Source organism: Elephantulus edwardii, unplaced genomic scaffold (assembly GCF_000299155.1).
Source record: "Elephantulus edwardii isolate Elephantulus edwardi_28Jun2011 unplaced genomic scaffold, EleEdw1.0 scaffold00049, whole genome shotgun sequence".
NCBI classification, from domain to species: domain Eukaryota; kingdom Metazoa; phylum Chordata; class Mammalia; order Macroscelidea; family Macroscelididae; genus Elephantulus; species Elephantulus edwardii.
This window is the reverse complement of record NW_006399799.1, coordinates 8,219,722-8,247,213: the sequence shown is the minus strand read 5'-3', so window position 1 is coordinate 8,247,213 and position 27,492 is coordinate 8,219,722. Positions and strand designations below refer to the sequence as shown.

General features: G+C 50.5%; 1 protein-coding gene across 1 annotated transcript; it reads left to right on the top strand.

Annotated features, from left to right (window-relative positions):
* Window positions 1–5,747: 5,747 nt before the first annotated feature.
* On the top strand, window positions 5,748–26,221 carry RSPO1 (R-spondin 1). The gene is made up of 5 exons (XM_006886462.1): window positions 5,748–5,841; window positions 22,220–22,411; window positions 24,545–24,694; window positions 25,166–25,354; window positions 26,064–26,221. Exons 1-5 carry the CDS (start codon window positions 5,748–5,750, stop codon window positions 26,219–26,221), a joined length of 783 nt encoding a protein of 260 aa, XP_006886524.1.
* The last annotated feature ends 1,271 nt before the right edge of the window (window positions 26,222–27,492 follow it).

Genomic DNA, 27,492 nt, shown 5'->3' with positions numbered 1-27,492 from the left:
TCTCCTGCCACCATCAAAGACTCTTCTCAATAGTCAGGACTCTCCCCTCCTTGCCTGAGGAGCCTCCACAGCCTGTCTTGATTACCACCCTCCCCATCAATACATCTCTTCTGCTCTGACTTAACTCCTGCTAAAGACAGTTGTAGCCCATTTTCCTTTACCCACGCTGCAGTGGAGATGGAGAACAGCTGTTCGCCACCCTGAGCAGCCAGTGGGCCCCTCTCCCCTTCAGGCTTGACTTCAGCATCATCTGGGTCACTGCAGGTGTCTGCACCCTTCAAGCCTCATTCGATAGCCATTAATGGAGCCCTACCAGTCTCAGAGTGCTCGCATTCCTCATCTCACGGAACCCTTGCAACAGCCCAGAACGCCGACGCTCAGAGAGATTGAGCAACTCAGACGTGGCCACACAGCTGGTAAATGATGGAGCAGGATTTGTATCCAGGTTTTACTCCAGAATCGCCCTCGCTCTCCTTCCTTGGCGGCCTGCAAGAGGCGTCCTCATGCAGTGTCTGGGGTCTTCGAGCCTGAGTGTTGGGAAAATGCGAGGAAGACTTGACCCCAAAGGGGAGAAAGGCGTGGTCAGTGACACAGGGTCCTCCGGAGCCCTTTACTTGTCACTTGCTGGGTTCTTGTTAGGGAAACTGAGGTTTGGCGAGGGTGTGGACCTTCTTTTGACAGGAAGACACACGGAGCGAACCCCAGGGGCGTAGGGATTAGGGCAGAGGCCGCGTCCAGTGGAGCTTCTGGGAGCGCAGCGCGGGGCTGCGGGCACAGGCCTGCGGGAGGGGGCTGCGGACTCCCGGGCCCAGCGCTCCAGTCCGTTTTTTGCTGCGGATCCCGGGAAGGGGGGCTGGCTCGGGGGTGGGACTGGGAAGGGGGGATTCCCTCCCTCGTGCGAGCGGAGGACCGGCCCCTCTCCCGGCAGCGAGCTTCAGCCCCGCGGAGGCGCGACGGAGAGCACCGCGAGCGGGGTGCAGAGCCCGGCCGGCCGGCCCCAGGCGGGCATTGCGACTGGAGTGCTGCGGCCCGCGAGGGCAAGACCCCCGCCGCCCGCGAGCACCAATGCGCCGGGTGGGGCGCGGGCCCCGGAGGGCGTAAGCCGTCTGCAGATTGAGCAACTGGGGAGCGGGCGGAGCGCAGGCAAGCCGGGTGCCCAGCACAGTCCCGCCGCGGGCGCGTGAGCGGGCCTCGCCCTCGCCCCTCCCGGCCTGCCGGCGGGCAGCACCAAGGTAAGTCCCCACTGGGCGCCCCCTTTCTGGGACCTGGGGTGCCTGGGGCCCTCCCGTCGGGGTTTGGTAGAGCTCGGTGCGGGGACAGACGGCGAGATGAGGGAGGGTCCCACTGCTCCCGGGTCCTCCTGCGCAGGTCCTGTGGCTCCCATCATCTCTAACACCACCGGGCATCTCCCTCCCCATCGGTCCCCGGCGATCATCTTCGCTCAAGGCTCTGAACACCCCAAACCCACCAGCCTATTTCACCTCCTCCCACTTCCAGCAGTTCCTGGACCCACAGCCTCAGCTTGTCCCCGGTCCCAGGGGCCCTGGTTCCCGCTGCACCCCGCAGCCGGTCCGGTCCGACGTGGCAGGAGGCGTGCGCGGTGGCCCCGGGTGCGCGGCGAGGTGGCGCGGCTCTCGGGCGGTGGCTTGGGGCGCTTGGGAACGGGTGGCACCGCAGCCGTGGGGGTCCTGCTGGCAGGGGCTCCCAGACTAGTCTTGGGGAACAAGGACGACTTCTGGGTGTGGACGCTTGGGGGCCTGGGGGGCTCTGGGTCCACTCCTCCTCACTCCCATGGCACCTGTTGGCCTCCTCTGGGATGGTGGAAAGGCAAGAATCTGTGCGCTCTGGGTGTGACAGAGGGGAGGGAAGAAGCCTTTCTCCGCTGCCCTTGGTGTGGGGGGCAGGGGCGCCCCCGCACCTGGTTCGACTCCAGCGGAGGCGCTAATCCAGGCAGGTCAGGCGGGCACATACTTGATCCCGCCCCCCGCCCGCCAGCTCGGGCGGCCAAAGCTCTCCAGCCCCTAGCGGGTCCGGGAAGAGCTAATGAGAAATTATCGGGATAGTTTACATTTTTGGGTCCGTATCCGGCCCCGGATGGAATACCAATTTATCCTGATAGAGTTACGAGCCAGAAGGTGAAAGTTATCCCAGCCCTTGGCTGAGGCTGAGGCGCCGCCCTCAGCTGCGCCCCTAGCTGTGCTGGGTGCCCATCGTGTGCCCTCCCTTCTCGCGACCACCTAAGCACGTGAGGCCTGCCCCTTCCTCTCCCTCCGAGCTCTGTCTCTCCAGAAACCACCTCCCACGGCCTTTTCACTTAGGCCATGAGTCCTCCCCTCCACCTCTTCTCCCCTCCCCTGCCCGTTGCCCCTTGCTCAGCCCCCCCCCCCATATCCAGTCCTGGGGAGCAAAGCCACAAGCCACTGTGTAAGCTGAGGACCGAGTGAATGAGGGCCCAGTGTGGCGGTGGGTGTCAGTCATCTAACGAGTCTGAGTGTGACTCTTTCCTCTTTTCCTCCCATCGTTACCCAGCAGCCTTGGGCACAGCCCAAGTGTCCACTCCTGATGCGCAGTCGGTTATGGGCCTCCCGAAACGAGCCACCTGTATAGTCCAAGGCCCCAAGGAAATCAGATAGGAAGCAATAGAAATGAGGCAAGCAATTTGAAAGAGAAGCCTCAGCTCTCTGCAGCCCTATGTGGGATCAGGGTGGGGATGGAGTGAGGATTCATCTCTGGAGGTGGCCTTGTGGCCTCAGAGGTTTGGTACTATGAATGGCCTTTAAGACCAGATTTCCCATAAAATCCTGAATTTTAAACTTTTCTTTCTTTAAAAAAATTTTTTTTGGAAGATCAGGCAGTACTGGACCATTTCTTAAAAATCCTACCCACCAGCAGTCAGTTGGAGTTGAACAGCAGATGCCCTGTTTAGATGGGTATTTGCTTTCCAGTTTGCCCCTGCCGTGTCCAGCTTCACACAGGTGTGGTGTTTGCACCCCTGGTGGAGATGATCCTTGAAGTCATTTTCAGGGTTGATTTTATCTATAGAATAATATTTTTGTCTCTGATAATGTTTAACACTCTTCCCGTCTCAGGGACAGGGAGGCCTGTGTCTTTTGTGCTGGAAAAACTCCACTCTGGATCCTCCTTTCTCTCTTGAAGCTGAAAGAAAGGAGATTGTGGTTCCTTGGAGCTTCAGGTGGGAGCGGGTGAGAAGGTCTTTGCTGGCAAGGACTGGTGGACGTGAGCAATGCTGACCGCTAAGAACTGGGAGAATTTCCGAGCGGGGATCCGGAGGGGAAGGGAGAAAGTGGAACTGACATTTGCTGAGCACTAGCTCCGATGTGCCAGGCACCATGCCCAATGGACACGAGGGTGGTTAAGATGAATAGGAAAACTTTTCTGCCCCAAGGCCCCCCGGAAACTGGTCACACGATGAGACCAAACTCTCATACATAGTCCCAGGACTTACCTGCTTTGCCTGACAGTTTGTGCTCTCCACTGTTGGTCGAATGTAAGGACTCAGAGCCCTGAGGATGTATCTTGCAGGGGCCTCTAAGTTTCAGGTTGAGAAATGCTGCATTTAAAGGCAAACACTGTCATTCTGGGGGAGCACTTGGATGGCAAGGCAGTCAGCCTTTTGGTATAAAGTTTGGCTTCCCATATGTAACAATAAATGCAAACATGGAGTGTGCATAACCATTCTCACTTTCAAGGTTAATAATCAGGTGATACAGAAAATGTTTGTATTGCCTTTAGAGAACTGTTGGAATGTACACACAAAATGAAGCCTTGGTCGTAGAAAATCCAGCTAATAGGTAGCAGAGCCAGCCTTCAAAGCCAGGCAGTCTCTGAGGTTTGTGCCCTTAACTGGAATGCAGCATGGACCTCTCAGGCTGTATCTTTGGGGCTGTATCTTTTAGGCTAGACGTCCATTCGTGGGTGATGGAAGTGTGGGGCCAGGGAGGATGGGAAACTTTGGCAGGTCATGAAGGGAGGACTGGAGGGATGTATAGGGGCTGGCAGCTGATGGGGCATTTGGGGGTAGCTGGGGGCATCTCCGCTGGCTCCAGCAACAGCACCAGGTGGGATCCATCAGCCTCGTGTAAACACTTCTCACAGGCAGCTTAACCACTTGAGTGTGTCTGGCCTTCAAAGCCAGTGGGAGAGGCTGAGGAGGAGGTGCTGAGCTCTCCTGTGGGATAATGATTTATCTCCCCTGCAGGTGGGCTTGACTGGGGCCCAGGCTGGGAGGTGAGGGGCTCAGCTGAGCTTTGAGGAGTCTAGAGGGGAAAGAATTGGGACCAGAGTGGGTGAGGCACCTCAATGATGACAGCATTTCAGATTTCACCTTTATAAACTATACCTTATCTGACTCAGAGTAATTCTATGAAATTGGCATATTTACACCTATTTTATAAATGAGGACACGGAGGCTCAAAGAGGTTAAATGGCATAGTCAAAGTCACATGTCCAGTTGGTACTTCCCTGTGGGTATAGAGGGGATGTTTTGTTTTGTTTTGTTTTGTTTTATTGAGGGTGTAGGTGCTGTCCTGCAGACATGAAGGCATGCTACTTGCCCATGGGGCTGCCTTCTGTACCTGTGTGGGTCTGGAGATGTGTCAAAGCACGTGGGATGATGCATGGGTCCTTAGGCTGCTGGTGTAAAGGTACATTGGAGGTTTCAGAGCATAAGTATGTGGCCCTGTGAGTTTGAATGAATATAAAATGGAGTTTTCATCCTCCAGCTGCAGGTTGGGCTCCAAGGCTCAGATATCCAGCTTCCCAGACACATCTCATCAGGGGAGGGACCAACTCCCGCTGTCCCCATCATCCTGGCCAGTGGGTCCAGAAACCTGGCTCTCGGTCCAGAGACCTGGCTCTCGCTGGGCTGGGGGATTATCCCCATTCTCTGTGTCTCTGGCCAGGGCGGGCATCGCTGCCTCTTTTATCCTCTCACAAAGGCCCGGCCCGCCAGGCCTGCTGTGTCAGAGTTTCTGTGGCTGGGGAAGCCTTACTGCCTTTACTCCAGCCAAGCCCAGAGGGCCAGGCAGAGTCTGCCAGCTTGCTGGGGACCACTGCTCTAGCTCCAGGACAGGTGAAAGAAGGGAGGTAACTTCAAGAAGGCCAGGGAAAGCACCTCTTGAAGGGACTTCCAGTTAGAACTGGCCGATATTATGCAGAGGTCAGGCCAGCTGGTTCTTATTGAGAACTGACCAGTGATTCCCCAAGTTGCGATTTGAACATTCACTGTGTTGAGCTCGTCAGACAGACGGTCAACTCCAGTCCCAGGTCAGGGAATTTTGCCCTATAGGAAAAGGATTAGATTTCTTCTTGCAAGGGTACCAGGTGGGTAACTTGTCATGTCCAGACATTGAGTTCTTATGCTCTCCAGAGAAGAAGACCTCAATGGGAGACACCCTGTCAACAAAGAATTAACCCTTCTCCCTATTCCTCCCACAGATTGCCTTTTGGAGTTGGTGGCTGCTGAAGTGACAAGACACCCACCCATATAACACCCTGAGGTGCCTTAAAGGAAAGCTCTGCAGACCTGCCTATGGGCTGATGGCAAACTGGGCTCCCCCACACCCTCTTTGTCCCCAGCTGAGATTATGGTGGATTTGGGATCTGGCCCAGGCTTGGGCCTCCTGCTGCTGACCCAGCCCCGGAGGCGTTAGCGAGAGCCAGGCGCCACCATCCACCCCCCCCAGAGACCACCCCTCCTCCCAGGGGACCGGAGCTGGCAAGTGACTATGCGGCTTGGGCTGTGTGTGGTGGCCCTCGTTCTGAGCTGGATGCACCTCACCGCCAGCAGCCGGGGGATCAAGGGGAAGAGACAGAGGCGGAGTAAGTAACAGGGATGGGGCTGGATGAGGGCTGACTCTGGGGTAAGAGGGGCAGCCCTGGGACCAGAGGGGCTGTGGGTATTATTTGGAGATAACCAGCTACAAATTTCTACTTTGTCTGTTAACAGCTTGGTAGATAACTCAATGGATTATCCTGTTTGTGGATGATCCAGTGTGTGGATTGATGTGTTGAGGTTACCTCATTTTGTGTTTTCCTCTTTGCCAGTGCTCTGCTTTCTCAATTAGCCCTTCCCTTGTGAGAATCCACTTGTGGGTTATGCCCTTTGACATAATACCATGTCGTGTGGTATCCATGGTGATGCTTGCTGCTGATCCCCTCACCCAGCATTATCATTTTCCTCCTTACACTATCTGTGGGGTTCAGGGCTCCTTCCGTTTAGTGACAGCTGAAGAACAGCCCTCAACCCTCTGGGTCAGGAACTCTGCACCATTGAGCAGTGGGCAATGAGACCTTCCCCACACAGATCATGGGGCCGGAACAGTAGAGCGGGCAGGCTTGGGAACTGTCCACTCATGTGGTATTGAAACGATGCCCGATGCCCGGTGAGATCCTGGGAGCTGCCATGGGGGTGGGCGGAGGCAAGTGGGCTGGGGTCTGGCCCTCTCATCCTTCAAACCAGACTGTCTTCATGTTACCTGCTTTTGGTATTGAGCTTTTTCTGAGTAAGTTACCCGGCAAGAAAGGGTTCTCACAACTTTAAGAGAGAAAAAAAATTCCTAGACATGGGTTTGGATTTATGGCAGGCCCATCCCCATGAGTCTGTCATAGTGTTCCTTGCCAGAGCAAATTGTAACTTCAAACCATTGCCTGGCCTCATAGGTTGCAGGCACTGAAGTAGGTGCACAGTGGGAAAAGACATCCTATCATTGTACAGGGAGCTCTGGTGGCATAGTCTATAGGGTGTTGTAGTGCTAATCCAAAGGCAGCATCTTTCTAGTGGTTCGAATCCACCAGCTGCACCTTAGGAAGATGAGCAATCTCCTCCCGTGCAATTTACAGCCTCTGAAAACCTACTGGGGGGTCAGCTCTGAGTTGGTCCTGACACAACATTAATAAGAGAGATAGACCGAGGCAAAGAAAGTGGGACAAAATAAACGTAAGGATACACAGCGGTATTAGAACCCAAAACTTAGGAAGCTCTGGTGGCCTCGTGGCAAAAAACTCTACAGCCATCCCAAAGACATGTGGTTCGAATCCACCAGATGCTGTGCTGGAGAAGGAGGGGCAATCTCCTCCTGTGCCAGTTGGATCCGATTTGACAATACACAACAAGGGAGGGAAATATCACCCAAGACTTCTCATTCCTGTGAGCCTAGTTTTATTGCAAAGAGAGCTTGACAGTGTTCAAGATGAACCAGTCCACACCAGTTTCTCATCCCCAGACCGTTTCCCATCCCACACAATATGCCATGGAGGCATTCCTGACATGAGACCATCTCAACTCAAGCTCAAAGGCTTCATTGGCAATACTTCCAGGCCCATCCGCTGTAGTGAAATTGGCCAGCACACTGAATGCACCATGTTGGGGAGTTGACTGGGAGCCTGACATGAGGCTTTATCTCTCCCAGCGTTGCCTAGAAAAAGATGGCACTCTCACAGTCAGGAAGTTCTTCCTTAAGTCTAGACTAACTACCTCTTGCTTCATCTTTTAGGTCATTCTCTTAAGGCCTACTGGTAAGAGTTGAAAGCCAGTGAGGTCTGGTTGGGTCCCCAGTGGAGTGGCCAAAGGCACATCTCAGCCAGGAGAGAGGCTCAGAGAATTGGTGAAGCTGAAAATCCCTAGCTTACCAAACAATTAGCAATGGTTAGGTTTAATCAGTTGCAAGTTCTTTCTTTTCCTCCCTCCTCAGCTCATCTACTGTGGCCAGAAGTTAGGACTTTATATGCCAGATGTGGTTTAGTGGTCTGTGACCAGTCTTTCCATTCCTGAGATGAAAGAAAGAATGAGGGGAGAGAGAGAGAGAGAACGATACAGAGAAGAGCCACTCACTCACGCTCACGTAGGCACGAACCCAGAGCTCAGAGGACCCAGGCTCAGATCTGCTGTACAAAAAAACAAAGCGTGAGAGTAGCTGCCAGAAAGGGCCTTGGTCCAACCAGGCCACCGAAGTAGCCAATCTGATGGGTCACATCCAGCAGTCTCTGCTGCACATCACCCTTCAGCATTGTGAGCAGCAGCAGTCCTTCCTAATGAGGTTTGGGGAGGGGATGCGGTTAGCATCCAATAGGGAACGGCTCAGGGAGGGACTGAGGATGTATGCTCAGAGGCTATACTATCTAGATATCCATCAGGCTAAGCCTAAACATAAAGCCAGGAGCCTAACTGTGCAAGAACATAGTAAAGCTTACAACAGATAACTAAGTGTGCATATACATATGAATACATATGGATATGGACTGAAGCTTAATGTCAAGAAGACAAAGATTCTCACCACTGGGCCAATAGGTGGAGCTGATAGATGGGCCAATAGATGACCATGATGGAGAAGAGATTGAGGTTGTTAACAATCACATCTTGCTCAGCTCCACAATCAACATTCTTATTACTAGCAGGCAGGAAAGCAAAAGACAAATTGCGTTGGGAAAATCTGTTGTCAAGAGACCTCTCCAGAGTGCTGAAGAGCAACAGTGTCAGTCTAGAGACTAAGGTGTGCCGAATGCAGGCCATGGTCTTCATAATTACTTCACCTTTGGAGAGTTGGAAAGTGACTAAAGGTGACAGAAGAAGAATCAATGCCTTTGAGTTGTGGTGCAGGAGAAGAGTCTTGAACTTACCATGGACCGCCAAGAAAACAAATAGGTTTGTCTTAGAGATGATGAAACCAAGTTTCTCCTCGGAGGCTAGGGTTTTGAAGCACTATCTCACATACTTTGGGCACGTGGCCAGGAGGGGCTGAACCTTGGAGAAGGACATCATGCTCAGAAGGAGGGTGGAGGTACAGTGCAGGAGAGGAAGACCCTGGATGAGATGGATTGATACGGTGACTAGAGCAATGGGGGTTAGTGTGTTGGAGTCAGTGAGACTGGCTCAGGACAGGGCAGGGTTCAGAGCTGCTGTACATAGGGTCTCTGTGGGTTACAGGCAACTCGGCGGCACATTAACAACAACAACAATGCGTACATGTTGTGTCTCATTAAGTTGATTCTAATTCAGCAATCTTAGAAGACAGAGTAGAACTGTTCAATTGACTTTCTTAGACGATGATATTTACAGGAGCAGATCACGAGGCCTTTTCACTCTAGTCTGGGTACCGAGCTCAAATTGCTAACATTCTGGTTAGCAGCAAAGTGCTTTTCATTGTGTGTGAGGGAGGGTTTACATGCGCATGTATGTGCTTTCTCGTTTGTGTGTGTGTGTGTGTGTGTGTGAAAATCTTTGTAAACCATCAAGCTCTCTGTAGCTGCAGGGGTTTGTATTGCTGCTGTATAAACACTGTGTGAACCATTTTGCCCCGGGCCTTCTAGGGGAGCGGTGAAGGGAAGCGAGGATGGCGACACCTGTGGTGGCTGCTTTGCCAGCCACTCACTCTCTCTTCATCCGAAAGGGCTGGATGAGCAGAGGCACAGATGGGCCTGCGGGGGTCAGGTGGGCTGTGAGACTCAGGCCTGCATCCTCCTGGCGCTGCCAACATGGCTGTGACCTGCGCCCTGCACGCTCAGAAACGGCTGGCCTCAGGGTCCCTCCCTTCCCTGCATGGACAGGAGAAGTTGAGCTAAGAATGCCTTATTTAGCTGTGAGCTGTGAACCCTGGCAAAGAGTTCTTCTGTGTTCATTAAGGGCTTGCTCCCTCTCTGAGCCCCACTCCTCACTCCTGCTCACCAAGCCCTCATGCACTCATGAGGGTCTTTCCCCACCTAGGTCCCTGCCCCTCACTGAAGTCTCCTTCATTCAGCATCCCCCTACAGAGACCTTCTGCCTGATTGCTGGGCTCCCTTTCTCTCCCCTCCCCTGTCCCTCACTTCTTCACTGAGCCTTGGCTCCCCAGAAGCCCATTGTTCTGCTCTTCTGCACTGACCACCATGGCAGTCTCTGCCCTCCTGACTCATTCCTCAGACCACTGAATGGTCGTGGAGACCCCACAGAGCCTGGCCTTGCACCCCAGAGATGAGTCTTGGGGAAATGGCAGTAGAGAGGGGCAAGAGGCCACTTCAATGAAGTGTGATAAATGTGAGTGCCCAAGGGAGTGGTTACCGAGTTGTACTTCAAAGGGCGTGTGGGTGAGCTCCAAGCAAGGTGGAAGGAGGTGGCTGTGAAGGAAGGACATTCCAGGCATGTCCAAAGTGATGGGGTTTGAAAGAGGAATGGCATGTGCATTCAGAAAACTGGGTACAATCAGGAGTTACTGGAAGAATGATTTATGAATGGGGCTTGGTGGGGGGGAGGCTCTGGGACTCTAATTGGAGCAGCTGTTTTATATATGAGGGATCTTTTCTGCTGTAATGAAAGGTTCTGCGGCTGAAACAAAAAAACCATGAGAATGTCCTGGGGCTGAGGGAATGGTCCGGGGGAGAGTGAAGGAGTTAGTGCTACAGTAGGGTGTTACGGTCAGAGCATCAAAGACTATCAATATTTGATGGACTGAAAGGTTTGGACTTGACCCAACTTGATCTGTGGGATTAAGACCTGCTGAGAAGTTTTAACCAGGCTAGTAACAGGCTCTGACCTCAAGGAATGAAGGCAGGAGACAAATAGGATAGTTGAGCCCAGGTGAATGAGAAGAAAATTAATGTCTCTGTTGAGCTCAGGTGGTGGTGGTAGTTAAGTGGTAGAAGTCCTCTAGAGACCTGGGTTCGATTCCCAGTGAATGTACCTGATGTGTCGCTATTACTCATCTGTCTATGAAGACTTGTATTGCCACAATGTTGGGCAGATTTCAGTGGGTCTTTCACACTCAGACTAGCAAGAAAAGCCTGGAAAATTATTTCCAAAATATCAGTGTTCCAGTTTGCACAGAATGGACAGCATCTAACAATACCAAGCCAAGCTCATGAGTGAGTTAGAGAACCCTGGATCTTCCCGGGAGTCATATTGAACATGTAAGAGACAACCTGGGTCACCAGGAAGCCACAGAAAGCACATCTCCTGGGAAAATGTGTGGCCTTCTAAAGGCCCCTTTTGTTGTCCCCCATCCCAACAACTAAGCTCAGGTCTCTAACAAAACTTTGGTTTCCTGAGGCTAGATACCAGCCTCTAAACAAAGTTACCACTCCACTCACTCACTGTCATGGCCATCAAGTTGGAGAGGACTCATTGCTGGCCTTCCAGTGGGTTTTCAGAGCCCATAAATTGCACAGAAGGAGATTATCCATCTTTCTCTCACAAAGCAGATGGTGGATTTGAACCACCTGCCTCTGGGTTGGCAGATCAATTCTCTATCCACTAGGCCACCAGAATTCTCTCTCAGTCCACTAGATTGTGGAAAATCCATCACCTCCCCACTGACCTAACCTTTTCCAACCCCCACTCCATGCCCAAACCATCCTTCACACCTTGTGAAAGTTCCTTGGGTTCCATCCACACCTCCCTAAACCCATCTCTCTTTCCTACATGCTGGGGGCTGGGGGTGGGGGCAGGGGCGGGGGAGCTCCCTTCACATTTCACTGTTGATAAACAAGATAGACTCTACTCTCCAAAGCGTGGTCTAAGTGGGGAAAACTATTTACAGATAAGCACTGACATCTACTGTGATGGATTCAAGTCCTGAAGTTGTTGAAACCCTGAGAAAAACCCTCCATGTAGACTTTGCAAGGAGGTGAGGTCAAAGAAGCCTTCATAGAAGAGCCATCTTTCATCCTGACATATGAAGGAGTTAACCAAGCTCAGAGGAAGTTTAGGATGCTCCAGGCAGAAGGACCAGTTTAAGCAAAGGCATGTTATTGTTATGTAGTGTTGGATCGGAACCCACTGATAGTCGACCCTCCAGCAGGTTTTAGAGGCAATAAATTGCACGGGAGGAGATTGCCCATCTTTCTCCTGTAAAGCACCTGGTGGATTCTAATTGCGTGCCTTTGGGTTGGGAATATAATTCCTTACCACTGAGCCACAGTGAGAAGAAAATGAATGTTTCTGTTAAGCATAGAAGTGTGAAATAATTTCCAGAGGAACAATAGTAGCTTAATCTCACTAGGGTTCTTTCTCATTCTCTTACTGCCAGCTAGTAGGAGCTGACTCATAGCTGACCCTTCAGCTGGTTTTGGAGGCCGTAAGTCACATGGGAAGTGATTGCCTGTCTTTCTCCTGAGGATCCACTGGTGGATTCAGACCACTAGAGAGAGACCACTTTGGGATTAGTATTGGAACTCCCTACCCAGCTGGCCTTCGGAGCTCCTTTGCTGGAGGGGAGTGAGGTGGTAATGTGTTGAATCAGCTTTGTGGAAGCCTTTTAAAGCAGGCAAAGGAGTTGGGACAATTCTGTTGGAGACAGGAAAACACTGACGGAGTTCAGGTAGGGGTGTGACACCATCAGACCTTAGTTTCTCTGAAGGTCCCTCGGGAATCCCTGGAGGTGAGGAAGTTGAGGCAATAGAAGTGAAATGCCACCATCTCCCGTAGACCTTCTTTCTACCTAAGACCTAGTATTCTCATTGTTGAGATGTGACTGTGTCTTCCAGGGCAAGCGCTGCATTCACACACAGAGCCCCTCTCCTCTGGCTCTCCATCCCCTCACTGCCAACCCACCCATTGCCTCACTAAGCTAAGAGCATACTTTTTCCTCATTGAACTAGGTGGCATACCCCTTCCCTGACCCCTACACATCGTTGAGCCCCCCTGTCCTTTCCTAAGTCTGCAAACCCCTCATGGAGCTCAGCTCCCTCAGCTTCTAGCCTCTGATGTCAGCCTGTGGTCTCTCACACTAACCAAGGCAGTCCTGACTTCTGGGCTCTCTAGCTTGACCCTCCATCTTTGAGGTTTTTGTCAACCATCCCGCCTCCGGTCCGGTAATCACATTCCTGTCTCGCAGTGACTCTCTCCTCTCTATCTCTGACTGCTGAGTGTCTTTGTCCTCCCATTGCTTATTCTCACCTTCACTTCTTCTCACACAGTCTGACGAGTTTAGTCCCCAACCTCATCACTCCACCAAGACCATCTTTCTCAAGGTCACCTAATCACCTCCTGAAGGTCAGATCTTCCGGGTCCAGTTCGGACCTTACTAATCTTGGTCTCTCCCTTGTCTCAGTCAACAGTTCTCGAGGCATAGTGTGTCATGCATTGTGCTGTGAACCAAAAGGTCAGCAGTTCAAATCCACCAGCTGCTTTGAGGGGAAAAAAGACGAGCAGTCTCCTCCTATAAGGCCTTCCTGCCTTGGAAGGCCAACGGAGGGTCTCTAGGAGTTGGAACTGACTTGAAAGTGGCGGGTTTGGATTTTCTGGTTCTGCCTCAGCGCTGTAGATTTCTGTCTCCTTCTACCTCTCTCTCTGCTTGTTTGTTAAGTGCAGGTGTTGGCCAAGGCTTGGCCCTTAGATCAGAACACCCCCTTCCTAGGATTTCTCTTTCCATGGATTTAACCACTTGGGACAACTCCCACTAACCGATGCCTCCACAGTCTTGAGGGAGATGACTCTCCTTCCTCGCCTTCCTTTTCTCGCTGGCTACTGCCCCTCACTCCACTAAGCCCATCAGTGTCTAGTTTTTCACCTGGTACCAGGCAATGCTGAGCATGTTGACCCTTCCTCCATTGCATCTGCTCCTTTTGGCTTCTGCCATGACGTAGCAGCTCCCTCCTGGCTGGTGCCTCTTCTTTGGCCTCTTACCTGGCTCCTCCTCTTTTGTCTTTCTGCTGAGGAGCTCTGGTGGGTAGCCTGTAGCATGTTGCCCTGCTAATAAATAAATGGCTGATGTTAGATAATTCTAATCCACCAGCTTCCTCCACCAGGGAGAGGATGTACACCCTTGAAAACCCTTTTGGGGGTCCTTTATGAGTCAGAACTGCCTTAATGGCACTGAGTTTGGTTTTTTGCTTGCTTGAATGTCTAGTTTTTCTTCTGTCACTCTCTATACTTTCTCTTTGCCATCTCATGGACCTCATGGCTTTGGATTATTTTAATGTCAAGAACTCACTGGTTTAAATCTCTGGCTGAGATGTTTCTTTTGAGTTTTAGACCCATAGGTTCAACTAACTAATAGACACCTTCCTCAGATAGTCCCTTTACCAGTATCAGTAACCATCTAGTTAACTTAGTCTAAGCATAAGGAAGGGTGGAGCCTGCACCAGGCCGTAACTTAAAATCCTTCATGAAGCTTTGGGACTGGAGTCTCCCTCTACTCTGGAAGTCGGCTAACTGGCGGAATGGCTGGTGTCTTGATGGCAGCTTGTCTTGGTGGCAGTCAGGCAAGGGATGTTTCTGGGGTCCTTTTTTTGTGTTATTGTCCTTTTTGCCTTTCTAAGGTGGGTGGGTGGCCCTGAGCTTTAGACTAAGGGTAAGTAAGGGCAAAGCCTGAGGAGCCTGTACCAGGCTATAACTTAACATCCTTCACGAGGCTTGGGGACTGGAGTCCCCCTCCACTCTAGATGTCGGCTCACTGGTGGAGTGGTTGGTGTCTCAAAGGCATCTCGTGTTGGTGGCAATCAGGCAAAGGAAGTTTCTGGGTCAGTGTATATGTGTGTGTGTGTGTGTGTCTGTGTCTGTGTGTTACTATTGTTTTTGCCCTTCAAAAGTGGGTGGGTGGCCCTGAGCCTTAGACTAAAGGGTAAGTAAGTGTTGAGCCTGCTCCAGGCTGCAGCTTAAAATCCTGTACATGCTGAGGACCACAGGCCCTTGGGTCTGTTTTTAATTGTTTTTGGTGAAACATTCTTCTAGGTCATATAGCTCTGGTCTGTCCACTTGCTGTACAGAGGTAATTCGTGGTTGCTGTGAAGCTGAACTCTGTGACACTGATATGTCAAATATGAGAGTGGTTACCCATGGTGGACAGTGTTTAGTGGAGCTCTGTAATTCAAACAAGCTTGGAAGCAGGAGTGGCATCCACTTCTGAAATAGCTTGCCTCTGGAAACCCTATGAACCTGGAGAAAGGGTGAAATTTATACAAGTGTCCAGGTCTTTCATTCATAGGGTCGCTATGAGTTGCCTATGACTTGATGGCACTTAACAACAACAACAACATCAGTAATTAGATTGTGACATTGACTCTGCATAAATAAAATCTATTTTGTTGTGGTTGTTGTTTGAACTTTTTAAAATTAATTTTAATGAAAGTTTATAGAAACTTAGGGTTTCCAGTCATTCATTGCTGCACTCTTCTCCCTGCCTACCCCCTTCCCCCAATTCACTCTTCTCCTTGAAAAGTAAAAGAAAAACTCTTCCATTGTTATGCAATCCCTCCCCCCAAGTCCACACCACTGTGCAGCCTTCATTCTGGACTCCTGTAATGATAATAATACCCAATCCTATATTCCTTTTAAACAGTTCTCTCCCTCATCTGTTTCAATGCAGTGCACATCATTCCTTCCCTCCTTCTATATCTTCCCTCAACCCCAATGGCAGTCCTGTTTTACAACAGTGGCCCTATGCAATATTTGTCCTTTTGTGACTGAGATATTTCACTCAGCATAATGTCCTCCAGGGCCATCCATTTTGCATAATATTTCATGAGTTCCATGTTTTTCAATGCAGCATAGTATTCCATTGTGTGAATATACCAGAGCTTCTCTATCCATTCGTTTGTTGATGGGCACTCGGGTTGTTTCCCACTCTTTGCTATTGGGAACAAAGCCGCAATACACATGGGTGTGCATATATCTGCTTGGGTGGCAGTTCTGGTTTCTTTAGGGTATATTCCCAGTAGTGGAATTGCTGGGTCAAATGGTATCTCTATTTGCAACTTTTTGGAAAAGCACCATACAGCCTTCCATAATGGTTGCACCATTTTACACTCCCACCAACAGTGAATAAGGGTTCCAGTTTCTCCACAATCTCGCCAGCATTTGATGTTTGCTGTTTTGTTAAATTTTGCTATTCTTACTGGGGTGAGATGATATCTCATAGTTGTTTTTATTTGAATCTCTCTTAGAGCTAGGGATTTTGAACATTTCTTCATGTGTTTGTTTGCCATTTGATTATCTTCTTTGGTGAAGTGTCTGTTCATATCCTGTGCCCATTTTTCAGTTGGGTTATTTATCTTGTTACAGTGCTCGAATATTTTATAAATTCTAGATATAAATCCCTTGTCCGACATGTCATTACCAAATATTTTTTCTCCAATATGTGGCTTCCCTTTTTACCCTGATGGAGAAGTTTTTGGATGTGCATAGTGACTTGATTCTTAGAAGGTCCCGTTCAAGTCTTTTATCCTCTCCTGGTTGTAGATTTTCCAGGATGCTTGAAAGACTGTTTATGTTGTGGAAAAAGAAATACTTTTGAAATAATAATCCATTGGGTCATACTTTCAGGGCCTTGGCTACCTTGCTTTGCCCTACCCCTGGCCTCCAAAGGCTTTGCACCTTTGGTCTAGAACACATACTAGTTATGAAACCTTGGGCTAGGAATTGAATTTTTCCATTTTCTCATATGTAAAAGTGAAGATAACAATCACTTCACTCGTTGCCATCAAGGCAGAACTGCCTCATAGCTGATCCTCCAGTGTGTTTTCTTCAACCATAAATCACATCAGAGGAGATTGCCTATCTTTAGATAGTAGCACCTATCCAGGTGCTTTGAAAGCTGTTTGGGATTGACCGCTGGCTTAGTGGTAAGGAATTGTGCTGCCAACCCAAAGGAGAAAGTTCAAATCCACCAGCTGCTTGAGGGGAGGGGAAGGGATGAGCAGTTTCCTCCCATTGACTTACAGCCTCTGAAAAGCTACTGGAGGGTCAGCTATGAGCTGATTTTAACATGATGGCACATAACAACAACAACAACTATCTAACAACTTTCGTGTTGGCAGTTTGAACATATTCAGTTTGGCCAGGGAAAAAGCCCTGGCAATCCGCTTCTGTAAAGATTAGAGCCAGGAAAGCCCTGCAGAGCAGTTCTGCTCTGTAGCATGTGGGAATGCTATACATCAGAATCAAGTTGATAAGTTGATTTTTGGTACTTGGGGCTGTAGACTGTTAGAAGAATTAAATGAGTTAATACTTGTAAAGCAGTTCTACTTGTAATGTGCCTACCATATAATAGATGCTATCCATTTATTAATAACCAGTCCTTGGAGAGGGACATCATACTTGGGACGATGGAGGGACAGCACAAGAGAGGAAGACCCTCGATGAGACAGACTGATTCAGTGACTGGGATAATCAGGGTAGGTGTGTCAGAGACTATAAGGTTGGCCCAGGATAGGGCAGGGTTGTTGTATATAGGGTTGCCGCAAGTCGCAAGCGACTCAACAGCACGTTACAACTGGTGGCTTATTATAGGGAGCTCTAGTGGCCTGGTGGTAAGGAGCTCCACTGCCCCATCCTAAAGGCACTTGGTTCAAACCCACCAGTGGCTCTATAAGAGAAAGATGAGCAGTCAGTCTCCTTCTGCTTGATGAAACTGCCTCTGAAAACCCACTAGTTAGCTGTGGGTCAGATCTGACTCTATGATACACAACAACAACATCTGTTGTGGCTTAGTGGTAAGGAATAATGCTACCAACACAAAAGTATGCGGTTCAAATCCACCATCTGCTCCTTGGGATAAAAGATAGGCAGTCTGCTCCCATGCAATTTACTGCCTCTGAAAACCCTGGAGGGTCAGCAATGGGTCAGGTCTGACTTGTCGGTATACAGAAGATAGTGTTATTTAAAAATTTTTGTTAGTGTTTGCTCTTTCCATCCTCTCTTATTTGACTCGTTCTCTTACTGGTTCTCCTGTCCCCAACATAGAGCATTCCCTTTGCATAGCAACCCTTTGGAGTGGGCCCCATGTCTCAGCTCTCATTTGGGGAAGGGGAGGCACACTGTACTCGTAGGCGGGGATCCAGCTCCAGATGCAACTGACATGGAGGCCGAAGTCTTCGTCAGCTACACTGCACCCTGTCCACCTCCTTGATTCCGATCCCCTAGCTTGTTTTTTTCCAGCACTTCTGCTGCCTAGTTCTAAGTGGCTTGGAACCACTCCTCATCCTCACCTTCCTCCCAATTCATTTCTCTTCCTGTTCACATTCCTTAGTGGCTGGCCCCACCCTTCACCCCTTTGGTAGGCCAGAAACCCGAGAATCATGTCAGCTTCTTCCTACCTACATGCCTTCTGTTGACCAGCTTGGCCTCTTTATTTCCAAAACACCTCTCAAGCTGCCTTGTCCTCTCTGATTCTCTAAGTCAAAGCAGAACTTTCCTCTCACCTTTCTTACCAGGATAATCAGCTCAGCTTCTTTCCAAAGTGTCCTCGGTCTCTGGCTGCCAGAGTGACCTTTCCAATATGTGAATATGACTAGTCCTCACTCCTGCTTGTAGCTCTCTAGTGCCTCCCTGTTGACTGATCAACCTTAAGAGACACAGGTCTCAAGAAGAACTCTGTAGAACTAGAGCTGTGTGGCCAAAATGTTTGGGAACTACAGCTCACTCTGTCCCCATCTAGGGAACGCTGGTGACACAGAGCTTCAGCGCTCACCTGCTAACCACAAGATCAGTGGTTTGAACTCACTACCTGTCCCATGAAGCCCTGGTGGCTTAGAGCTAAGGAGTTGTACTGCCACCCTGAAGGTACATGGTTTGAGACAGCAATAAATCCCAGGCGATTTACTGCCTCTGAAAACCTGCTGGAGGGTGAGCTATGATTTGGTTCTGACTCAGTGGTACCTAACAACACTCCTTGTTCTGTGAGAGAAAGATGAGGCAGTGTGCGACTCTGTCCTTTAGGATTGAGTTTGCTTTTTTCTCCCCTCTTGGAGGTTCAAAGGTGCCCTGGTAGCATAGTGTGTAAGGTATTGAGCTGCCAAAGCTGTGGCTCCTTGGGAGAAAGGTGAGTGGTCTCCTGTAAAGATTTACAGCCCTGGCCCTGGTGGGGGGGGGGGGTCACTACGAGTCGGAATTGATTCGACAAAGTGGGTTTGCTGTTTGGTTTTTCCTTGGAGATTCAGCCTGAACAGAAGCGTGCCTTACCTGATGCTGTGCCTTCTCCCTGCCCCCCTTCCACAACCTCCTATTACGATTCGGGAGAAGAACACGCTCTTTGGGAAATACTGCTTGATAGAATCAAGCTCCCTTGGGCCGTCTCCAACTCAGTGCAACCCACTGTGTGTCCTAGTAGTACTGTACTCCTTAGGGGCTTTTGGGTTTGATATTTTCTTATAAATTATATTAGCATGATCAAGATAAGAAAGGCTTGGGCTTTGATGATAAAAATGTAGCATCTTTCTCTGATTCTCTTGGCTAAACTGTTCTTTTTTTCCCCCCCTCTCTCTCTGCTTTCCATATTTCTGGCTCAAGTTTTCTTCACTAAATAATGGCTGGGTTGCTGGAAATAGTTTGCAGGCCTTTCAAACCAGCCTTTCAGTTAGTGCCTGAGCCAGCCTAGCCCTAGTCACCCCAGGGACTCCTCAAGCTCTTTACTGTCAAATACGAGGCTCCCTGAGATCAGATGCCTCAGCTCCCACCCTGCCCTCCCCTCCATCCTACCTCCAAAGACCTGTGTCATAACACTGGGCTGTTCCATGCCTCTGTGGTCCTGCTCCTTCAAGCACCTCCACACCCCTTATTTCAATGGTGACTTGAGTGAACGTTTACAAATCAAATTGTTCATTCAACTATTCATACACCTTTTATTATATAAAATTAGTTTCAGTGCCTAAATTTGAATCATACTTTTCCCACTTCCTCTCTGTAATTCTGATTTCTAATAATCCTTCCATATTTTCTCTTTCTTCAGTGATATTATGCTGATCATCCCCTTATTGTGTATTTCCTTTCCCTTCACCCGTCTTAATGTATGTCTATCATGAGCTCTGGTGGCCTAGTGGCAAAAACCCTGTGCTTTAATCCTGAAGGCATACAGTTCGAGGCCACCAGCGATCTGTGGGAGAAGGATGGGCTGTCTCCTCCCATGCAATTAACTGCCTCTGAAAACCCACTAGAGGGTCAGCTATGGGTCACTTCTCACTCTGCGGTACACAACAACAACAGTAACAGTGGCCTAGTGGTACGGAGCTGCACTACCATCCTAAAAACACTCAGCCCAACCCCACCAGCTACTCTGTGAAAAAATGATGGACAGTCTCCTCTTGTGCAATTTACAGCCTCTGAAAACCCACTAGAGGGTAAGCTATGGGTCAGTTCCAACTTGATGATACACAACAACAACAACAACATTATCTATGTGTTCATGTTTACTCCCTTCCCATACCTGGTAAATATCTAAGAATGATCTGTGTATAAACCTTCTCTTAGCTTTTGATAATAGTGATAATGCACAATATTTGTCTTTTGTGACTGACTTATTCCACTGAGCATAAGGTCCTATAGATTGATTCATTTGTCCTATGTTGTCCAAATTCTTTATTGTTTCTTTATCTTCGCCACTTAAGAATATACAACTCTGGAATGCTTGAGTGAAAACCAGTTTCAAAATTGAAAAAAGAAGAATATACAACTACTAATTCTTCCAAAAAATCATACCAAATCCACTTCCACGGTCTGTCTTGGCTCATAGCAACGCTGTAGGACAGAGGTGAACCGCACTCCTGGGTTTCTCCAGCCTGTGAATCTTCATGGGAGCAGACTGCCTCAGCTTTCTCCCACGGGGCAGACATGGGAGTCAAACAGCTGATTTTGGTTAACAGCACATTGTTTAATTCACTGAATCACTGCTTCTTGTTCTGTGGCATTGAGTCAAAACTGACTCAAAGCTAACCCTCCAGAGGGTAGTCAGAGGCTGTACATTGCACGAGAGGAGACTGCCCATCTTTTTTTATTTTATTTTATTATTTTGTGTGTTTGTGCCATTAAATCAGATCTGACTGGTACAAGAGAGATTGTCCCTCCTTCTCCAGCAGAGCATTCGAACTGCGTATGTCTGGGATTGCAGTGCAGCTTCCTGCCACTAGGCCACCAGAGCTCCCTCATCTTTCTACAGTAGAGGAGCTGATGGTTTCAAACCACATGGCTTTGAGTTGCTAGTACAGCTCCTCACCAGTGAGTCACTTAACATCACTCCTGGGTCTCCTTGCATCTTCAAGAGCTGGTTTAGATGGCACCTCCTGTGTGAAACCATTTCCTTTCTTCTTCCTGAGTCCACTTCTGTGTACAGGCCTGGGCAGGGTTTCACTGTGCTGTGCACAGGGTTGCTGAGTTGGATCTGACTTGATGGCATCTACCAGCAGCATCAACAGTTGCCTGGCCTGGTGGCTCTCAGCATCGCCTGTTTGTGGATCTGTCTGCACCACTGAAAGATCCCTCCCTCCCCAGAGAGGTGGGGCTCCCTTCTTTGGCTCGGGCCCTAGAGCTCATCCTATAGTGAATCTTTAGGAGGAACTAGGTGAGTGTGGACTGAACAAGTGAATGAGATCAAAAGTGTGGGCCTCTGTGTTGCTGGGGCTGGCGTTGGCACTGTGCCAGTAGATGCTTCTCAGCCAGAGTTCTCAGCCTCAGCACCAGTATTGTTTTGAACCAAACTGTTCTTGTTGAGCTCTTCTGTGCCTTAGAGCACCACCCCTGGCCTCTGTCCTGTAGAGATAGCAGTACTATCCCAAGGCTCCAGCTGTAGCAATAAAAAAATGCCCGTAGATATTGCCAGCTGTCCACAGAAGCAAAGTCACCCCTAGTTGAGGGTCACTGTGTGAGCACAGGTTCTTCTGTGTCTCTTCTTGTCTTGGTTATTATCGTTATGTGCCATCAAGTCAGAACTGATTCATAGCTGACCCACTGGCAGGTGTTCAGAGGCTGTAAATCACACAGGAGGAGAACGTTCATCTTTCACATAGCGTGGAGCTGCTGGTAGATTTGAATCACATGCCTCAGGGATGGCAGAGCAACTTCTTACCACTAGGTCACCAGAATTTTGGGGAAAGTGTTCCCTTTGTCAGACAGGTTAACACATCTTCCCTCTTGTCTTTAAACCATTACCAAATTGGAAGGAAACTCTCCTAAGCTGGACTTTGCTTCTGGGGAAGGAGAGGGGGACGTTCCAGGAAGGGCACAGCCTCGGCTCCTCCTCTGGGGCTGGTGGACCAAGACTAGAGGGTGAGCTTGCATTGTGTCTGGAGGGTGGCAGGTGGGATGGACGCAGCTCTTGCTCCAGGCATCTGTGCTTGTTCCTACAAGAGACGGGCTGGGTGGGCGTAGAGAGCAGCCTTGCGGAGAGCTGCTGGCCTGGCCTGTGCTTTCAGAGAAAGCCAGTGCTGTGGAGTCCAGCTCCTCCCACCTACTCTCTCCGTGTCCTTGGGGAGGACGGAGTCGCTCCGGTGCTCTTCTCCTCACCTTTGCTCCATCCTGCAGTCAGTACCGAGGGGAACCAGGCCTGCGCCAAGGGCTGTGAGCTCTGCTCTGAGGTCAACGGCTGCCTCAAGTGCTCGCCCAAGCTGTTCATCCTGCTCGAGAGGAGTGACATCCGCCAGGTGGGCGTCTGCTTGCCATCCTGCCCGCCTGGATACTTTGATGCCCGCAACCCCGACATGAACAAGTGCATCAGTGAGTGTGGGTGTGACGGGGAGGGGTGCAGAGGCTCTGGGCCCTGGGGCAGTTTCTCTGAGCTGTTGGTGTCTGTGGGAGCAGCTGAGAGGATGCTGAGGAGGAAGAAAGGGCTTCCCATGAGGTGCAGACTGAGCTCCCAGTTCAGGTATCTAACTGCTGGCCAGGTATCCTTTAGGTAGCCGTCTACGTTTTTAACAGCATGTCCAGTCCAGGACCCCATCTTCTCTCTCCAAATCTGGACTTTCCTGCAGGCACCTTTCAGAGCCCCAACCTGCCACCCCAAACACAGACTTAAGAACCCACCTCTCACTCGTGCTGCTCTCAGTCGATCTGATAACCAAATCCTGGTGGTGCCTTCTCCCCCTTCTGCCTATTCTCAATGCCACTGTGTCACCAGGGTCCCACCATCTCCCTCTGTAGCTCTGCAGTAGCCTGTCCGTTTGTCCTCCAGTCCCCACAGGTCCCCTTGCACCACTGTCCACACTGCAGTCTGAAGGATGTGTCTGGGATGCTCAGTCAGTCTCCTCACACATCAGCAGCTTCAGACCACCCCAGCCTCCACACTGACTTGGCCCCCTCAGGCTGGTCCCTGTCTGCTCCTTCACCCTCATACCCCATCAGTCTTCCCACTTGGCTCCTGCTGTCCCCCACCTATGCTAGCTCCTTACACATGGCACCAGCTGTCAGCTTTCCATGCCCTTCTCTGTAGCTCAGTGCTGATAATGCCAGGGGACACTGGTGAACATACTCAGGTGAACCCATCCCGTGTGCCTAGTTCCCTGAGGTTTAGAACACATCCGAGCTCTCAGATCATTGGAGGCTCACAACCACCATTAGAAGGAGATAGTTTTATAGCTAATAAAACCAATGCTGAGCATATCAGTTCCTCCAATAACTGGTGCAAGGTCAGCAGACCTGGGCTCTGATCTCAACTCTCCCATTTATTCATTCATTCATTGTGTGCACTTGAGAGGGTCTCAGCCTCTCAAAGCCTTTTCTTTAAAATGAAACAACTAGACGGGTACAAGGAGCTCTGGTGCCCTGTGGTAAGAAGCTGCACTGCACTCTCAAAGGCACCTGATTCAAATCCACCGGCTGCTCCAGCTGGTGAATGGGCAGTCTCCTTCCATGAGATTTATAGCCTCTGGAAACCTGCTGGAGGGTCAGCTATGGGTTGGTTCTGACTCAATGGTACAAAACAACAGAAACAGCAGTTGGGTACAATCCTAGGGGCATTATAGGCCCTTAGTGTCTGGCACTCAACAAATGGTGGCTACTAATCTTATTTTACCTCAACTGAGTCCAGGAATCAGGGCATCAGGGAGAGGGGGGAGAAAGGGGAGGCAGAGGTAAGTTCTGCTTCAAGAGTCAGGAGGCACAGAGGAGGGCGGAACTGGGAGTGGGGCGCTTGTAAGGGTGGAAGTAGGCTCCACGCTGCCCTCTCGGTCCCTAAGATGTTTGAGGTAGAGAGCTCCTGGGAACCTGGCAGCCCAGGCTTCAGGTGCCAGAGACAGGGAGGAAGGTAGCCTCACCCACAATCTGGGAAAGGAGAGATTGTGAAAGATCCCACTGCTTCCAGCCAAGCCCTGCACAGCACCCCCACTCCCCAGGAGGAGGGAGAACTGGCAGGAGGGAATCAGGGAGGGACCCAGGAGTCCAACCAAGCTGGTTCCTGGAACTCAACCTTGCAGGAATAGAGGAATTTGCCCTGGGATTTGCCCCCTTCCCCCCACCCCCACTCTGAGCAGAAAGAGAACCAGGCTTGGGGATGTTGCAGATGCTCAGCTGGGGAACGGGGGCACACAGCCACTCTCTCTGGCTGTGTACCTCAGTTTACCCCTATGATGCCAGGAGCTGCTTCTCTTCCCTTCCCACCAGTCCTCCTCCAGAAACCCCTGTCATGGGACTCCCCTTGGGTTCTATCTAGAGCCTGGGGTTGGGTTTGCGTTAGACCTGGTGGACTACAACAGTGCTCAGGAATGGCCACTAGGCGCCTCTCAAGATTGCTCTGCTGTCATTGAAACTCCTCCCCTCTCTGGGGGGAGTGTGGAGTGTGGTTGAGTAGGTACTGGGATGAGGGAAATGCCCATCCCCATCTGAGCTGGGCCCCTGATCTCCTCCTCTCCCTAGAGTGCAAGATTGAGCACTGTGAGGCCTGCTTCAGCCACAACTTCTGCACCAAGTGCAAGGAGAACTTGTACTTGCACAAGGGCCGCTGCTACCCAGCCTGTCCCGAGGGCTCCACGGCCGCCAACGGCACCATGGAGTGCAGCAGTCCTGGTGAGGCACAGGGTACAGGTGGGGGGCTGTGGATAGGGGCACAGGACCCAAGGGGAGGCCTGGGCAGCGGCTTGACCAGAGAGTTTGTGCGCTGGACACCACACAGGTCCTCCTCCCAGGTTCCTTCTGGGACTTTTCTGCCCTCTGGACTAATTGGAGTCCCCGCAGGGCTCCATAGTTCAGGCACTACTTACTAACTTTAAGGCTGGTGGTTTGAGCCCTCCCAGAGGTGCTTTAGAAGACAGATCTCAACATCTGCATCCCAAAGGTCACAGTCCTGAAAGTACCCGGGAGCCCAGTTCTGCTCTGACATTCTTGCAGCACCATGAGTTGGGGTTCACTCATTGGCAGCTGGCTTGGGTGTTTTGGCTTGAGGGTTAAAGATGACTTCACCCTGCAGCCCAGGCCAAGAGCAGGTGGACAGGAAGCTCCCCAAGGGTGTTCTGGGTCCAGTGCTTCTTTCTCCAACAGCTCAATGTGAAATGAGTGAGTGGTCCCCGTGGGGGCCATGCTCCAAGAAGAAGAAGCTCTGTGGTTTCCGGAGGGGTTCTGAGGAGCGGACGCGGAGGGTGCTCCACGCCCCAGCAGGAGACCATGCTGTCTGCTCTGACACCAAAGAGACCCGCAGATGCACAGTGCGGAGAACACCATGTCCTGAGGGTGAGTGTCAGCCTCCTCCTCTCAGGCATCAGGAGTCAGGCACCAGTCAACGGAGCTTCACGTCCTGTGCCTCCAGCCTGTTGCCCAGAGCAGGCCTCCCTTTGTTGAATGAGAGACCCTAACTCAGGACCCTTTGCTATCCAAGTCGTGTGTCTTGTCCTGGCGGAGAGGAGTGTCTTAGCCTCTGGAAGCCTCTGCAGCCAATACTCCACCCCTGTGCTCCGCTTCCAAGAATCACCATGGGTAGAACCAGAAGGGGCTGCAGTAGTTAGAAGGGGTACAGGAGTGGGTGCCGTGTCCCAGAGAAGTGTACTGATTAGACCAAGGTCACATACTGCCTGCTGTGAATGGAGGTGGCCAGCAGCAATCAGTTGACAGGGACTGTCCTGTTTGTCCTGAGATCAGTGTTGCACTCCTGGAGAGCACTGTGGGCTCATTGGGACCAAGAAAAACTAGGATGTCGGTGTGCATTTGAGGGGTGGAAAAAGCAAAGGCTGTGGACACTCTTGCTGCAGGGTCCTTGGGAAGGGTGTTGCCGGTCAGAGGAGGCCTTGAAGTGACCCTGACTGGCTAAAGGAGCATTTACAAGCCCCTCCTCTATTCCCTCCCCTCCCTTCCTAGGCACCCCCACTAGGGCCCTTGACCATACCCAGGGCCTCTGGCTTCAGCAAAACCTCCTTTGTTGATTCTTCCTTCTGTTGGGTTGCAGGGCAGAAGAGGAGGAAGGGAGGCCAGGGCCGGCGGGAGAATGCCAACAGGAACCTGAACAGGAAGGAGAACAAGGAGGCAGGGGCTGGCTCCCGGAGACGCAAAGGCCAGCAACAGCAAGGGACAGTGGGGCCGGCCACATCTGTGGGGCCCACCTAGGGACCACCCCCAGCCTCCGGGCCCATGCAGAAAGAATCCAGAACTGTTCTGTGTGATGAAAACTCTACTCTACCGGGGCAACAAGACACCTACATCCTCCATACATATATGGGCACGTGCACACAAGTGTGGAAACTGTCCAAATATCCAGCCAGACATTCCTACATGCAAACACACACATACCCATGTTCAAAGCCATGTCCAGATGTACAAACACACGTGTATACTTGTGCATACACACACACTCACACACACTCTACCCTCTTTCCAGACCCCTCAAAGACATTCCCATGCCTTGGATAGCAACATGTGAACAAGTGGGGGAGGAAGAGGACCCAGCTTGGTTTAAGATGCTCCCATGGACATGAGAGAAAGAACATTTCCCCGGTGTCCAGGCCCAACCATGGCCGAGCAGAGAAGCTGATGGGATTGGCCAATGTGGCAGATGGAGCCAAAGCTGGAGAAAGACTGGGGCCTGGGAGAAGCCTCCTCACACCCTGCTCTGCTTCTCTAGCTGTGTGACTTTATCCTTGGAGGGTATATGTTATACGTCCGTGATATATACCAGGACTGACTTGACTCTTAAAACTGCTTAAAAGTTTATTTCAAATTAAAAAAAAAAAAAGACAGCAGTAACAACAGACACAATATTCCTCTTTAGGGTACAAGGAGTGGTGGGGCTAATGGGGCCAAAAAGGAACAGGGCTGAGAATCTCTGATAGCCTCCTAGGCAGTGAGTGCAAAGCAGGAAGAGAAGCCTGGGGGCACTTGGGAGTGGTAACCAGTTCCTGGCATCCTTGTTACTCACTGTGGTCTATGGACCAGCAGCAATGTTCTCTAGGGAGCTTGTTAGAATTGAAAACCTCGGGTCCCATTTCAGCAGACTCAAATGAACCAGACAGATTCTGGATTTTGACAAGATACCATGCACATCAAAGTTTGAGGTGTGTTGTTTTAATTACCTCTAAGCTTCTTTCAAATGGAACCTTTGTGGTGTGATGGTTAAAGCATTTGGCTTCTAAGTGAAAGGCCAGTGGTATAAACCCAGTAGCTAATATGTGATAAAAGTAGTGTGATGGTCTCTTATGGGGATTGCAGCCCAGGAAACCCTATAAGACGATCCTGTTCTGTCCTATAAGCTTGTTACTAGTCAGAATCCATGCATTGGCACACAACAAGCTTCCGTCAAGGAGCCCTGGGGACATGATGGTTTAAGTGCTTGGCTAATAACCAAAACGTTAATGGTTCAAACCCATCTAGCCACCCTGCAG